Genomic DNA, 16,845 nt, shown 5'->3' with positions numbered 1-16,845 from the left:
TCCATAAGCCCCAGATGTTGGAATGTTTGTGGATTAGCGTCATGGTTACCAGAACCAGAACCCCTTTGGTTTTCCCTTGAGCTGGCCTGCCTGCACGTTCTGCCCCCAAAGAAGTGCACGAGTAGGACTTCGCAGTAATATAGAGAAAATATAGTTGAATATTGAATGGGCCAATACGGAGGCGTTAGCTAAGGCTCAAAACCTTACTCCTGATGGCTATGGTTATAAATTAGGGTGAAATCGCCAGAAATCGTGAGTTAGGGGTTTGGGGTGAGGTTGGGAGCTAATTGGTCGGAGGTGAAGTAAAAGTGATAAATCGTTTCTTCAGGTCTTGAAGACAGCTCTGAGGTCCTTTCCAGCGTCCCTCTGTCCTGTCTTATGGGAGAGTAGCCAGCGGGCCGTTCACCTTGGGCTCAGGAGCTGAAACAACTTAGGTTACACTCCCGCCACTGCGCCTGTGCCCAGCTGAGATGGCCTGCTCCGCAATTCTGCTGTTCCTGGGAGTGCTGCTGCTGCTCCAGGCCCCCGCGGCAGCGCGACCGATCCTGCTGGACGGTCGCCACTATCCCGAGGCAGGGCAACCGATCGCCCTGGGCGGTCGCTACTACCGCAAGAAAATGCGACCGATCGCCCAGGACGGTCACCACACCCCCGAGACAGTGCGACCGATCGCCCTGGACGGTCGCCACTACCCCGAGACAACGCGACCGATCCCACTGGACGGTCGCCACACCCCCGAGACAGTGCGACCGATCGCCCTGGACGGTCGCCACTACCCCGAGACAACGCGACCGATCCCACTGGACGGTCGCCACACCCCCGAGACAGTGCGACCGATCGCCCTGGACGGTCGCCACTACCCCGAGACAGTGCGACCAATCGCCCTGGACGGTCGCCACTACCCCGAGACAGTGCGACCGATCGCCCTGGACGGTCGCCACTACCCCGAGACAGTGCGACCGATCGCCCTGGACGGTCGCCACTACCCCGAGACAACGCGACCGATCCCGCTGGACGGTCGCCACACCCCCGAGACAGTGCGACCGATCGCCCTGGACGGTCGCCACTACCCCGAGACAGTGCGACCGATCGCCCTGGACGGTCGCCACTACCCCGAGACAACGCAACCAATCCGGCTGGACGGTCACCACTCCCCCAAGACAACGCGACCGATCCCGCTGGACAGTCATCACACCCCCGAGGAGGTGGCCCCCTGCAAGGATAGTGAGCTGTGCCCACAGGGGCCCCTTGGGCCATCCCGCTCACCACCTGTCAAAGTGGACGTCTACTATGAAGCGCTGTGCCCTAGCTGCCGGTCTTTCCTGGTCCGAGAGCTGTTCCCCTCGTGGCTGATGGTCCCAGAGATCCTCAACATCACACTGGTGCCTTATGGCAATGCCGAGGAACGTAATGTCAATGGCAAGTGGGAGTTCACGTGCCAGCATGGGGTGGAGGAGTGCAAGATTAACAAGGTGGAGGCCTGTCTGTTGCACCACCTGGAGAAGGACACGGCCTTCCTCTCCATCATCTGCATAGATGAAATGGAGAACATCACCAAGAGTCTGAAGATGTGCCTGCAGATGTATGCCCCGAAGGTGTCCCCAGACACCATCATGGAGTGCGCAATGGGGGACCAAGGCCAACAGCTCTTGCACGTGAATGCCCAGCTTACAAATGCTCTGCAGCCACCCCACAAGTATGTGCCTTGGGTCGTCATCAATGGGAAACCTTTGGGAGATATGAGCCAGTTCCTATACATAGTGTGCCAGTTGTACCAGGGTGAAAAGCCAGATGTCTGCCCACTTGTGGACTCCTCGAAAGACCTCTGCATCAAATTACAATCATTTCCCTCAGAGGAAGCTGGTGGATAATGAGCTTCCACCTGCCCTCATTACACTGATCCCTGGCTCATCATCCACATAACATACACATTCCATGAAGTCCAGACTCAAAGTTTTGTCCCAAGGTCAAGAATCTTGCCCTACTGAGAATGGTGCTATGTTGAAATTAGCTTAATAAACCATTCTATATGTTGACAACATTCCTGTATTTCTCCCACGTACCCACCCCAGCCTGTGACAACTGCAGTTATTCTGTTTCTGAGTTTTACTTTTTTAGATTCCACATATAAAATCATACAAAAACAAAAAAACAACAACAAAAAAAGATGTTATCTTTAGCCTGCTGGAGAGCTGAACCTGTAATCAGGTCCCCTCTACTGTCTTCTGCCTGAGGGGCTGCTGATTACCAGGGGAAAGGCTAGGTTCCTGAGGGATGTAGACAGAGGAATGGGGGAGGGGGAGTTTTTCCTTAAGACAAAGAAAAAAAATTATTTTTTACTTTTGTTAATGAGAGGGGCAGACAGATAGACAGACAGGAAGAGAGAGAAATCAGAAGCATCAACTTGTATTTGCAGCACATCAGTTATTCATTGATTGCTTCTCATATGTGCCTTGACCAGGGGGCTCCCACCAAGCCAGTGACTCCTTGCTCAAGCCAGCAAACTTGGGCTTCAAGCCAGCAACCTTTGGGCTGAAGCCAGTGACCATGGGATTGGGTTGATGATCTCACACTCAAGCCGGTGACCCCAAGCTCAAGCTGGTGAGTCTGCACTCCAGCCACATGAGCCTGTGCTCAAACTGGTGACTTAGAGTTTCAAACCTGGGATTTCAGTGTCTTGGGTCAATGCTCTATCCATTGTACCACCCTGGGAAAGGTGGAAAACATTTTTCTTTTGAAAGAAAGTCTAAAAGTAACTTCATATACAAGTTCAGAGTCAAGATTATGAACTAAATATTTTTCTTCAATAATATTTCACCTAATTTCATGGATTTTCTATTTTCCTCTTTGCTGAATGTTTTTTTGTTTTTGCTTGCCCATATATTAATTACCTATTACTGCAAAGCAAATTATCCCAACCCTTAGAAGCTTAAAACAACAAACATTGCCCTGGCCTGTGTCTCAGTAGATAAAGCATCCATTGGGCACACCAGAGGTCCCTAGTTTGATCCTCAGTCAGGGCGTGTAGAAGAAACCATGAGTACACAACTAAATGCAACAACTAAGTGAAACAATGAGTTGATGCTTCTCTCTCTCTCTCTCTCTCTCTCTCTCTCTCATTTCAATGAGATAATTAAAAAAACAAAACATTACCTTTCAGTTTCTTTTTTTTTTAAAAAAAAGACCTTTATTCAATTTTCAGAGAGGAGAGAGAGGGAAAGAAGGAGAGAGAGAGAAGGGGGAGGAGCAGGAAGCATCAACTCCCATATGTGCCTTGACCAAGTAAGGCTGGGGTTTCAAACCGGCAACCTCAGTGTTCCGAGTCTATGCTTTATCCCACTGCGCCACCACAGGTCAGGCCCTTTCACAGTTTCTTAGAGTCAGGAATATGGGAGTAGCTTAGCAACTCAGGGTCATTCAAAAGGCTGCAATCAAGGGGTCAGCTAGTGTTGCAGTCATTGAAACTTAAGATTCTTAAGTCTTACCTGGTGTAGATCCTTTCCCATGCTCACTCAAGTGGGTGTTGACAGGATTCAGTTCCTTATGGGCTGTTAGCCAGAGGTCCCCCTCAATTCCTTGCTATGTGGGACTTTCCATAGGGCAGCTTGCATCATCAGGGCAAGTAAGACACAAAAGAAAGTGCAATCAAGATGGAAGTTAGTCTTCTGTAGCCAACTCTTAGAAGTTATGTCCCAACACTTAACCGTGTTCTGTTTATTAAAATTGAGTCACTCGTTCTGCCAACACTCCAATAAAGGGTTTTAAACTAGGGCATGCATATTAGGAGGTAGAGGTCATGGGGCCACCCTAACTACTTACCACAGCAATCTAATAGTGAAAAGGCATTTCATAATTTCTGTTATATTCTACTGGTCACAAAGACCAACCCCAGTGCAACATGGTAAGGACTACACAGGGGGTGAATACCAGGAGGCTCAGTGGGAACCATCTTAGGGGCTGACTACCATAGCCCATCAAGAAGAATTTCTTCATCCTGCTCTGAGCCCCTAGAGGCTGGCTTCCATGGACTATATTAGCAACCTTTCTGGCTCTGGTCAGATACAGCCAGCCAATGAGAAGCACTGGAGGAAGAGCAGAGGGCGATGGTGAGGTTGGGTACTTACTCCCCAGTTCCCTCAGGGGAGGCTGCTGCTGCATCCGCAGCTGAAGGCCACAGCTCCCATTAGGTAGAATTAAAAGACTGGCATCCAAACAGCCCTTCATGAATTTAGTTTTACCTGATCCATAAAATTGGATATATTGTCCCATGTAAATGTCAGTTAGTAGGCATTCAGTATGGAGTAGGTCTCTTTAATCTGTGGTCATTGGTCCCCCCTCCACCAGTGCTTGCTCAAAGAAACACATACAAAGTGGCTATAGTAATGGGGTGGAGGCAACACATAGATCTGACCCTCGGGCTGCCCTTCGTCCAGGCTGACCTGGTGGACTATTACCACTGCAGAGTACCCAACCTGCCACAGCAGTAGCCAACCTTGAGAACCTGGTAGGACACCAGTCTTTGGGGAAACCAGCTGGCCACCTGATGACAGGTGGGTTACATTAGACCCCTGGAGGATGAGGCGAAAATGTGTCTCTCAAGTACAGTCACAGTCCACATGAAAATGTACCCTTCTTGGCTGCAGCACCAACATCTTGGAACTTATAGAATGCTGTGTCCATCTCCATTGTATATAAACCCTTCTCTAACCAGGGGACACACTTCCAGTGAATTGTGGCGTTCACTGCACTAACCATGGGCTTTGTGTTAAGTTAGATTATTGTTCAAAATACACATGCTCTCCTTTCTTACATGGGAGAAATAGACTTCCCTGCTTCACTTAAGTTGGGTTTAACCAAATGGATTTTCTTTGATTTTAGAATATGTGATACAACCAAAAATTTCAATTGTGCTTGGACAGTTAAGCTTATTTTCTTGCTTCTGCTATCATCATGAGAAGAACATGGTCCAATTGGCCCACTGGTCCAAAGAAAGTGAGAATCTGCAGCTTTGAACCAAGCCCAGCTGAACTCAGCCCTGATCACCTGACCCCTAGATGCATGAGTGAGAACAAATGATTGCTGTGCCTGACCAGGCGGTGACGCAATGGATAGAGCCTCGAACTAGGACGCAGAGGACCCAGGTCTGAGACCCTGAGGTGGCCAGTTTGAGCGTAGGTTTATCTGGTTTGAGCAAAGCTCACCAGCTTGAGCCCAATGTCTCTGGCTTGAGCAAGGAGCACTGACTTGAGCAAGAGGTCACTCGGTCTGCTGTAGCCCCTACCTCCCCCTGTCCAGGCACATATGAGAAAGCAATCAATGAACAACTAAGGTGCCACAACAAAGAATTGATGCTTCTTATCTCTCTCCCTTCCTGTCTGTCTGTCCCTATCTGTCCCTCCCTCTGAGTCTCTGTCCAAAAAAAAAAAGGATTGCTGTGTTGCCTCTGAGTTTTATAGCATTTTGTTACCCAGCTTTGTTGTGGCAATAATAGACTGATATGTGTGCCATTACCCAGAAGCAGCTGGCTTAAAAGAATAGCCAAATGGTCTAACAGGAGTCAATCATGACAGTGAGGGTGCCATACAGGCCTTAAACCAGTAGCCAGTGTAGGATACAATCTCTTCCATAGTTGGGATGCATGTTATTATTTTTTGGTATATTTATTGGTATCAAATAAGTCTCCAGGTATTTCATTTCCATGAAATAATTGTGATGTCTATGACCTGCACTGAAGCGAGTAGGCAGCAGTGTTTAGGGAACACAGCTCCTGTTAACCATCCCCTCCGCCCACCACTCTCACGCTCTACCCCAGGGGTCAGGAAACTTTTTGGCTGAGAGAGCCATGAATGCCACATATTTTAAAATGTAATTCTGTGAGAGCCATACAACGACCCATGTACATTATGCATTATCCAATAAACATTTGGTGTTGTCCCGGAGGACAGCTGTGATTGGCTCCAGCCACCCGCAACCATGAACATGAGTGGTAGGAAATGAATGGATTGCAATACATGAGAATGTTTATATTTTTAACGTTATTATTATTTTTATTATTAAAGATTTGTCTGCAAGCCAGATGCAGCCATCAAAAGAGCCACATCTGGTTTGCGAGCCATAGGTTGCCAACCCCTGCCTAACCCCTGTAATACAAATAAAGTGGTCAGTTATGCCTCCTCTTTTCCAGGGGCATGCTCTTCTTACCTGCCCGCAGCCTGCATTGCACTTGCCTGTGCTCAGTGCATTTAGTAGGTAGCCTTTACTCATCACCACTAGACTATAGGTAAGATTATTTCCTGACATTTAGCACAGAGCCTTGCACACAGCTAGCGATTGATAACCATCTCTTAGTCTCCTTTAGTCCAGTCTCCCTCCAGAAGCAGAACTTTACTTTCAGCATCATTGAAAGGGAGACTTCCAAGAACAAACTGAAGTTTGTTGGTGCTCATTAGTGAATGAATAAACGGAATGAACTGAATGAATGCCATTGCTCTTCTGTCTCCTCTTCCGACTTGGGCCAGCTCGGGGCACCTCTTCCCACGTGCCTCGAACTTACATCTCTGTGCCCAGTCAGGGTCACCCAGGTGTCTCAGGTGACACCCCTTTCACTCCATCCGGCGCCAGATACGAATCGCCGTCCCAAAAGTGTATTGACCCCACCGGCCACCTTAACGTGAGCTCAGGGTACTGGATGCCGATCCGCCATGTTATCTCTGGGCCACTCCGCGTGGCTCTCACCTGCTTCTGCTTTGCCAGCTCCCCTACACTTACAAATCAGGAGGGAAGCCTGGGTTTGCCCTGTCCTAGTCCACAGAGAACTATCTCCCAGCAGCTCTACAGATGTCTTTTTTAAAAATTCATTGCATTTAGAGAGAGAGAGAAAAACAAACAAACAAACATTCCACTTATTTATGCATTCATTGGTTGACATTTGACAGGGGATCCAACTTGCAATCTTGGTGCATGAGGACCATGCTCTGACCAACTGAGCTACCATCCTGGGCCATACGTCTTTAGAGCTTTCTCAGGCACTCAGTTCATTGCAGCCTTCTGCAAGAGAGGAGGCAAAAGTCACTGTAAGTCCCTGGAGGGCTCCTTTCTGTATTTCAGGGCCAGGCCTGGGGTAGGATTTAGGGAAGCCTACAGGTTGCTTAATTAGCCAGTATGTCTAGCTGTCAAAAAAATCTCAGTGATATTTAAAACTGACCAGGCAGTGGTGCAGTGGATAGCCCATCGGCCTGGGATGCTGAGGACTTTAGGTTGCAGGCTTGAATTTGGGCTCATCCACCTTAAGCACGGGGTCGCCAGCTTGAGTCTGGGATCATAGACATGATCCCATGGTCACTGGCTTGAGCAATGGTTCACTGGCTCAGCAGGAGCCCCCTGGTCAAGACACATATGTTTCATTGATGAACAATTAAGGTGCCGCAACTACGAGTTGATGTTTCTCATCTCTCTCCCTTCCTGTCTGTCTCTCTGTCGCGCATGCATGCTAAAAAAAAACAAACAAAAAACAAACAAAAAAATGGCTTGAGACTGCAAACAAAAAGTGGGACTTACCATGATGCTGTAACTATTCATTTAAAGAACTGAAATGTAACTTTCTTTTCTGTTGCAGAGTTAATTATAAGTACCTAGGCTTGCTTGTTAATTTATTTCTGTGAACTGCCCCCCCAGCCCCTTTCTGTGTGTGAACTGCTTGCTTGTAAGCACTTTTTCCATAGTCTCTTCTGCAGGGTTAATGCTGGCCATGTCCCTTCCACACATCCTGGCAGATGGCCCAGGGCCTGGGGCTGTCCACTCTTGAAGGAATGTCATATTCTACTGAGAAACAGACCTTGCAGACTTCTTCCCATACGCTGACTGCCAGCACATGTGCTCCCTGCCTTTGGCTTTGTGCCACTATTGTTTAGCTGCTTTATAAGCCAGACCTTTGGTGTGGCCAGGGCAGATCCGCAGCCGACCAGCCGCCATGGGTGCTGTGCCCATATGTAAGTAATAAAGCCTATGCCTGCTCCATCTGTTCCTCCTTGTAGTTTTTTTGGAATATCTGCGAGCAGGTAGACATACTTGATCTCGAACTCCTGCATTAAATTTGGTGTGTTCAGCAGAATATTTTGAAAAATTCCCAGGTTGAGCCGACCTTGAGCAGCATGCCTGTTGAGGAGTTACCAGGGGGAATTGCAGGGTGGCCAGCCTACTCTATGTGGCAAGACGTTGTTGCATTGGTGGACTTGTGGGGCCCACTGAAAGACTGGGGATACAGCTCCCAAAGTCCTGGGGATGTCCTAGCAACTCTAAAGGCAGTGGAGGAGCACTGGGAACTTGGAAACAAAAAGGATATAAGGGAAGCCGTGGCAGCGGTCGCCTGGCCCCTGCTTGGGGCTTTGCGCAGTGTGACGCAGAAGCAGTTAGCTGCCGAAACAGAGGTGCAGCATTTAGAGAAAGAATTGAGACTAGAGCGAGACATGAGACTGCTGCAGGCAGACAGCAGGGAAGCCTTGTCACAACAGTTAGAACAGACTGACAAGCAGCTAGCAGAACTTGTGTGTCGCTTTGCCCAAAGCCTAAGCTGTCCCCTGACTCCTGCTCAGGTGTGGGAGATGATGGCTCAGGAGGACTACCTACCCTGGAAGTGGGATCCCATGGATGAAAGTGACACTGACTCTGAGGAGGAGACGGTGGTGACAGAGGAGGAGCCAGAGGCATGGGGTGCAGCCACACCTGGTTATGGTGCAGAAGGAGAGGTCCTAGCAGCCCGGGATACGGGTGGGCATTGAGCAGCCCCTACCACAACAAACAACCCACCTGCCCACCAGGCCCTATAGCCCAGCTGAATTAGTCCAGTTGGTAGCAAAGTTCAGACAGAAGGAGACCGAGGGTGTGCTGCGTGGCTGCTGCTGTTGTGGGAAGTCGGGGCCGATGGGATTTTACTGACTGGGGATGAGTTTTCACGCATGTCCTCTATTACAACCCACCCGTCCCTGAGGCAGTATATCCACGGGGTTGGCCTGCAAGCACCACAGACAGCGTCCCCCTGGTCACCGCTCACAGAGGGCTGCTGCCAGGCCTGCAAGCACCACAGACAGCGTCCCCCTGGTCACGGCTCACAGGGGGCTGCTGCCAGGCCTGCTCCGGGCACCACAGACAGCGTCCCCCTGGTCACGGCTCACAGAGGGCTGCTGCCAGGCCTGCTCCGGGCACCACAGACAGCGTCCCCCTGGTCACGGCTCACAGGGGGCTGCTGCCAGGCCTGCTCCGGGCACCACAGACAGTGTCCCCCTGGTCACGGCTCACAGGGGGCTGCTGCCAGGCCTGCTCCGGGCACCACAGACAGCGTCCCCCTGGTCACGGCTCACAGAGGGCTGCCAGGCCTGCAAGCACCACAGACAGCGTCCCCCTGGTCACGGCTCACAGAGGGCTGCTGCCAGGCCTGCAGGCACCACAGACAGCGTCCCCCTGGTCACGGCTCACAGAGGGCTGCTGCCAGGCCTGCTCCGGGCACCACAGACAGCGTCCCCCTGGTCACGGCTCACAGAGGGCTGCTGCCAGGCCTGCTCCAGGGAGGGCGGGGTGGAGATCACGCTACAGAACAAGGGGGTTCACCAAATGAAGAGCGAGGTGAAGGGCACAAAGGAGGGGAAGAAGGCGATGGGAGGCGCGCCCAGAAACAAGGGAGCAGGGAAGGTGTCCGATAGGCAGATATGGGTAGATTTGGTAGAGGCAGGTTTCGATGAGGATGAGATTGAGGAGGAGCCAGACAGCGTCCTCATGGCCTGGTGGCAGCAGTTAAGAGAAGATCAGAAGTGGCAGCCCCTCCCAAAGCCAGCGGTGAGCACCAGGGAAGGCACCTCTTCTAAGGCGGCCGCCACCTCGGCCTCTCCCATCCCTGACTGGACGGTTCCTTGGTGCAGTCGTCTCTGGCATATCTGGCTCATCGGGAGGATGACCCATGAAGAGGAGGCCCTGTCCCACCCGTAGGGGAGGGATATTGGCATACTGGAGGCCTCACTTAGAACTCTGCCATCTACTGCTCCCCACACAATGTGCATAAAGCTTCAGCTCTAATAGATACGAGAGCCGAGTGTACCCTCATTTATGGCACCCCGGATAAGTTCACTAGTTGTCTCTCTGTTATACATAGATATGGGGAATCAGCCATCTATGTGTGAGATGTTACCCTCACCCTAGGTGTAGGAAGGTGTCCCCCACCCCCATCCCTTCCAGGTGTGTGTGTCTCCTCTCTCAGAATATATCTGAGGCATAGATGTTTTGGCAGACATGAGCCTGCAAACAGCCATTAGTGAATTCCATCTGAGAGCTGTCCTATGGGGATATGCCAGGCATGCTCCCGTGCACCTGCCGCCCCCTCGCAGGACAGTGGCCGTGTAGCAGTACCGTCTGTCTGGGGGCACAAAGAGATCACAGCCACTGTACAAGAATTGGCAACGGTAAACATTATCTGTCCTATCCAGAGCCCTTTTAACGCACCCATGTGGCCCATGTGGAAGCCAGAGGTACATGGTGTATGACTGGGGACTATAAGGAATTAAAGTAGTGTCCCCCGTGCATGCGGTTGTGGCCAACATTACAGATCTGCTAGGTGCTTTAGCTCACCAGCTAGGGACTTACCATTACATCCCAGTTTGGTTAATGCCTTCTTCTCTCTAGCCATCATGAAAGGCAGCCAAGAGGAGTTCACCTTCACATGGGAAGGCTGGCAATGGACATTCACCGTGTTACCTATGGGATAACTGCACAGCCCCACTATCTGCCACGGGCTTGTGGCAACCGGACTGTCGGCCTGGCCCATGCCGGCCGAGGTGCTATGATTTCATTACACTGATGACGTCATGCTAACCTCTGACTGCCTTCCTTCCCTAGAGAAAGCAGCTCCCTCCTTGTTGGCGTGCCTCCGACAGCAAGGAGGGAAGTCAACGAATACCAAGTGCAAGGTCCTGACTTATCTGTCACATTCTTGGGGTCATTTGGTCGGGTAGGACAAAGGTGGCGTCGGCTGCGGTGACTGAAAAGATCCAGGTGTATCCCCGGCTGCAGCGGCCAAAGCAACTGCAGGAGTCCCCTGGGCTTTTGGATTACTGGAGGGTCTTTATTCCCCACTTAGCTCAGCTAGTGCAACCCTTGTATGCCCTGATGCAGAAGGGGGTCGCCTGGGTTGGATGGAGCACCGTGAGGCAGCTTTTCAGGCCACTAAGCAGGCCGTAGCTACTGTCCAGGTCTTAGGGACAGCAGACCAAGGCCAGCCACTCATATAACACCTGAGGGGTATGGTTGGGGCTTATGGCAAAGACAAGGTCAGGTGCAGACTCTGTTAGGTTTCCGGTTCCAGTTACAGCATGGGGCTCCATATATCATCAGGTGAATGCTGTATACCAGGCTTTGCTCTCCACGGAAGCTATCACCGGGCCTGCTCCGGTGCAGGAACATGGAACACATCCTCTCACACCCATGGGTGCCTTCAGTGCTAGATAGACCCAAGAGCGTGGTCACTCAGATGGCTCCCATGACCAAATGAAGCGCATACCTGCAGCAACAGAGTGAGCTGGTATCATCGCCCCACCCCACCCCAGCAAGGAACTTTAAACCGTGCTGGGCCCAGTAACTTACCAAGATGCAGGACAGATAACGCCCAAGCCTGAGGCTGTGAAACCCTCCTGGTCCAGGAAGGGAAGCCCCCCCGTCCTGGAGGAGGCCTGGTACACCCATGGCACCTGTCGAGGACAACCTCCTAAGTGGCCCATGGTTGCATACCAGCCAGCCACGGAAAACATTTGGATGAGGATGTTGAGGAGCAGAACAGCCAATGGGCAGTATGAATTGTCATAACCCAGGAACAAAGGCCCCTAACCGTCTGCATCAACAGCTGGCCAGTGTATAGGGGACTGACTCTGTGGCTCCCCATGTGGGAGCGAGCCAATTGGACCATACATCAGACATCGCTTTGGGGTCAAGATATGCGAGCTAATCTTTGGCAGGTATGCCAGAGCAAGACTGCACAATGTTCCAAGTCAGGGGCACCAGCCTCTGAAGAGCCCTGGCAATAATGAGGCCGACACCTGGTGCGGATCCAGTGGTTAGATGTTCTGGCAGTCGACACAGCAGACTGGCTGCACCAGAAGTTACACCATGCTGGTCAGTGCACCATGTGGGAGACAGTGAAGGCTGGGCCCTGCCCCTCCAGAATGAAGACATCACAGGTGCATGTCAGCAGTGCCCTGTGTGTGCTGGGAGACATCCTGCCCCTCCTGCAGGAGGGTGGAAGGATCCCATGCTGGTAGGCACCCTCCGCTCAGTGGTAAGTGGACTGTATAGGACCCCTGCCTCGAGTGAGGGGTCCAGGCATGCACTCACCTGCGTTGGTACCACGACAGGACTTCTGCAACCAGACCCAAGTGGAAAGGCCAATCAAAGAGCGACCATCCGGGGCTATGGCAGCTCTGTGCTTCCTACGGCACCCATGAAGTAATTGAAAGTGACCAGGGAACCCATTTCACCGGACACCTGGTCTAGGACTGGGCAGAGAACCAGCACGTTAATTGGCTATTTCATCTACCTCATAATCTTACTGGAGATGGACTCATAGAACGAACAGACTGATGATGGGACGGGCTCTGAAGACCGATACCGGCTCCCATCAAGGATGGACAATGTGCTTGGCGATTGCCTCCGGGTCTTGAATGAGGGGCTACGGGGAGGACAAGCAGCCCTGGTGGCGTTGTTAACTCAAACCTGGTCGGCACCTGTGCACGTGCAGCTGCAGTCCACACCGGACCTGTTGGGCAAGGCCCACAGAACGTGTCCCTGCCGGCCCTCAGGATGTTCCCGTGAGGAGGTGGTCCACTCTGATTTGGGATTGGACAGTACAGATTAGCCCCAAGTGGTGCTCCATCCTCTCCCCTTGGGCGCAGGGTCTGGCCTAGGCCCTACCCTTGCAACCGGCTGTCTCAGGTAGTTGGCCACGGCAGTCAGACCGTTCCCAAGGAAACATACATACATCGCCTCAGTCTAGCGACCTAGGGCCCCACCTATACACCTATCTATCCTCCATGGGGGCGGGGGGCACAAACCCGGTGTGGGGTAGGAAACCAGGGCGTGCCCCTCAGAGTGTGACCGTGCTAACAGTATCACAGGTTCTAGAACTACCTGCAATTTACCTGATGGTGGGGATTTGCCTGTTTGTATTCTTATCTTACCTGTCCTATCATCCCGAGGCTAAGTATGGGTAACTCCTGTCCGCAATGGGTGCGGACACTGCTAATGTCCAGACCGCAGTGCATGCTGGCTGTGCTCGGACTTGCCCTGCCTCAGCGGCGGACCGCTTACCTTGGCAAACACATGCAGCCAGCCAGACAATGCACCTGGTCGCAGAGGTAGAAGCACACTGGCCCAGCTAAACACCACCAAAAGAACAGGTGTTCTGCCTCGTCCCGGAGGGCGTCCGGCAGGTCGGGAACCAGACCCGAGTGTGGCCCCGACTGCCTCTCGCCGCACTGTTTGGACTGGATTCAGCTGGCTGGACACCGTCCATGTTGAGTTACGCCTCCTGGCCCCTCATTGCACTGAGAGAACTAATGGGACTGGTAATGTAACCTGCCCCATGGGGAGGCTGCCACAGGCACTTGTTCCCTGTACCATACTGAATGTTGTATGTACACCCCTGATAATGCCCACAAAGTCCCAAGCTACAGAAACAATTAAGAGGCCCCAGGGCACGACCTTATTACAACTTGGTGGTTATCCTTAGGAACAAACTTAAAATTCATGCTATTAATCATTAAGGTATCTATCTTTTCTTGCCATACTTGCTTGTAGCTTATACTGTATCTGTAGTACTTGGATACAATGTAGCACTGCTCAATCCACACAGGTTCTCCAAGGAAGAATTCCCCATAGATGGTGAGGCGGATTAGCAATGTTGGGGCGGAGTGTAGGGTTGATGCTGTACAGGGCCCTTCCATACCCCCTGGCAGATGGCCCAGGGTCTAGGGCTGTCTGCTCTTGAAACTATGTCATGTTCTGCCAAGGAATAAACAGAGAAGGCTTCCCGTACCCCAACTCCCAGCACTTACTGCTCCCTGCCTTTGGCTTTGTGCCACTGTTGTTTAACTGCTTTATAAGCTGGACTCTCGTGTGGCTGGTGCCGACGTCAGCTGACAGCCACCATGGTACTGTCTCTGTATGTACGTAATAAAGTTTATGTCTGCTCCGTCTGGTCCTCCTTGTGTTTTTTTTGGAATATCTGTGAGACAGGTAGATATACCTAGTCTGGAATTCCTGCATTACACTGTTCCTTAGAAAATGAAAATGAACAAGATGTTAAAGTGCTATTAGATGCCCACCCATTAAAGAGGTTGAATAACGATAATTCTGTGAAGTTGGGCCTTATCATTAAGATACCTGGTTTTACTTCATTTGGCTTTATTGCACTCCACAGATATTGCTTCTTTTTTTTTTTTTTTTACACAAATTGAAGGCAAGATCCTCCATCTGCCCATCCTCCAAATTGAGACTGGCTGTACTGTGATTATCACTTTATAGTGGTGATCTGGGACAGAACCCACAATATCTTCAAGGTATGCCTGTATACTACCATAGGATACAGGATTCCATGACCCTGGTCTGGTTCCTTAACCTTTCTGAGCCATAGATTTTTTTTTATTGTAAAATGATAATAATCCTTCTCCGGAAAGATTTCTGTGAGGTTGACATGAGATCAAGTAAGCAAAAATGCCTGGTATGTGTCTGGCATCTAGTGAGCCCCCTGACCTGGGATATAAATGGTAGTAATAGTAAGTCATTGTGATTCTCTTGTGTCATGACTGCACGAATCAAACCTTTAAGCCTTCAACCAAACAGCTGAGGACTGCTGGTGCTCCCGTCCCATTCTCTACCCTCACTCCACCCCGTCACCCTGGGGAGTTCTGGCCAGTTCAAATGCATAGCTTTCCCACTGCCCCATCTCAGCAGGCGACCTGTCTCTTCCATCACGCCATTAAATAGGAGTTGTGACAGCCCTTCCCGAAAACCCTCAGACTTTTCTGCTTCAGTGCTCATCCTGTCCTCTAGCACAATGCAAGGAGCACCCTCCCTCCTGTGTTCTGGATCCCTCTCAGCTCTCCAATCCAATCTCTACAGTCCAACCACCAAGCCGATCGTCCCCTTGGCCAGCTGGCAACCTTCCCGACTGCCTTCTGCTCTCAGAGTCCACCCCGACCTCCCTACATGCCCACCAGGCTGTGTGCCCTGGCAAGTCCTTGCTTTCAAAAAGCACGGTTAACATCAGCCTGAGCGAATTTCTTTAGTGCATTATTCTGCATACAATGTGGGATTTGGGAGAGCCTTTAAGAAAGGTGAAGACAGTCAAGTGGGGTTGTGTCCTCTGAAGCCATGAAGAAGAACTCCCCCGGGTTAGTTTGAACAGCGGTTGTTGCGTCAGTTTAGCAAGCGATGAGGCTCTTAGGGGTTTCTGAGGCCCTGCTGATGATTTCTTGATTTATGAGTTGTTTTTCTTTGCTGTTGAAGCAGTTCATGAAAGTGCCTTCACCCCAAGCCACAGCATTCTATGAAATATTGCAGTCTTAGGCAAAGCCAGTTAACTGAGAAGAGCTCTTCTTGGTCGACATTTCCTCAAGGTGTTTGCAATAACGAAATCTTAATGCAAGTTTTCCAGAAACTTGAACCAGAACTCTACCTTTAGAAACAGTCCACTACACTCTTCAATAAGCATACATTTTCATATTGGTCACAGAAAGTCTAAATGAGGAAGCTGACGGCAGGTGGGAATCCCAAAGCCAATGGTAACCCTAAACCTCCTATTGGATTTCCATAGACTGGCTTATTTATTATACTCCTCAGCTCAGCAGAACCACTTTAGAATGAAACTGCAAGATGACTCCCAGTGAGCAAATCGACTTCTATTCTCAAGGTCGATCACCTGGGAAAACAGATTCCTGATGAGAAATGCTAAAGAACCCTCCCGGGTTGGCCTCACAAGCCAGATCCAGTATCTTCAATCCCCTGGTGGAAAAGAAACAGGGATATGTTCCAGGGCTCATGCTAGCACTTCCAGAGCGACTGTTGTTGAACAGTGTCGGGCCAAAAGGAGCATTGGTAATCTCCCCAACCGCAGGTCCTAAACAGGTTATCTGGAGCAAGTAAACCAGATCCCAAATTGGGCAGGTGCACCCTAGGTTTTGAACCTCCATCCTTGGTGGGGAAGGTGGATTTCTCACCCAGGTTAGAATTTCCTGTCCTCTTACACTTATTGAAAACAGCTGCGACGTCATGGAAATGGCGCCGTGAGCAGCGCGTCCGACAGATCTCCCCAAAATCACAACAAATTTATCAACTAGAAACAGGAAAATTTATCTTCGGAGCAAACTGAAAGCAAAAGGACTGTTATCACTCGAATCTGAGAGACGAGGGTGTGGAGGAAGCTACCGCGGGACGTTCATTCAAGCCGCGAGAAAGTGCGCCTGTGGTAAGTCATCCCGCACTCGGAAGCCGCCGCCGCCGCCGGCCGCCGCGAGCAGCGCCCGGGTCGGTTGCAGGGCGAGCGGCAAGCAGCCGCTGGCGCGCTCCCGGTCTGGTTGCAGACCGAGCATTGCAGACCGAGCACCGCTAACGTTCCCAGCGGCCCGCGCACGGGGAGCGGGAGAGGCCCCAGGGCGGTATTCCCTACTTGGGAGATTCTCTCCGCGGGCGGGGCACCTCACCCAGCCATTCAAGCTAACAATCAAGCGTTGGGGGAGGGGCGCGCGCAGGCAGCCTGAAATACCTTCGGAGCACAGCTGCCACCCAATTACTAAAATTAACTTAACCCGTGAA

General features: G+C 51.1%; 1 protein-coding gene across 1 annotated transcript; it reads left to right on the top strand.

The window, feature by feature from the left end:
• The first annotated feature begins 470 nt into the window (after window positions 1-470).
• On the top strand, window positions 471-1,924 carry LOC136382875 (uncharacterized). Its single transcript, XM_066352287.1, has one exon. It carries the CDS (start codon window positions 471-473, stop codon window positions 1,869-1,871), a length of 1,401 nt encoding a protein of 466 aa, XP_066208384.1. The 3' UTR covers window positions 1,872-1,924.
• Window positions 1,925-16,845: the final 14,921 nt, after the last annotated feature.

This window comes from Saccopteryx leptura, chromosome 11, assembly GCF_036850995.1.
Source record: "Saccopteryx leptura isolate mSacLep1 chromosome 11, mSacLep1_pri_phased_curated, whole genome shotgun sequence".
NCBI lineage: Eukaryota > Metazoa > Chordata > Mammalia > Chiroptera > Emballonuridae > Saccopteryx > Saccopteryx leptura.
This window is presented reverse-complemented; position numbering and strand designations above follow the sequence as displayed.

Excerpts from the sequence above, each read along its gene's own strand:
- LOC136382875 (XM_066352287.1), top strand. The coding sequence starts at position 471 with ATGGCCTGCTCCGCAATTCTGCTGTTCCTGGGAGTGCTGCTGCTGCTC.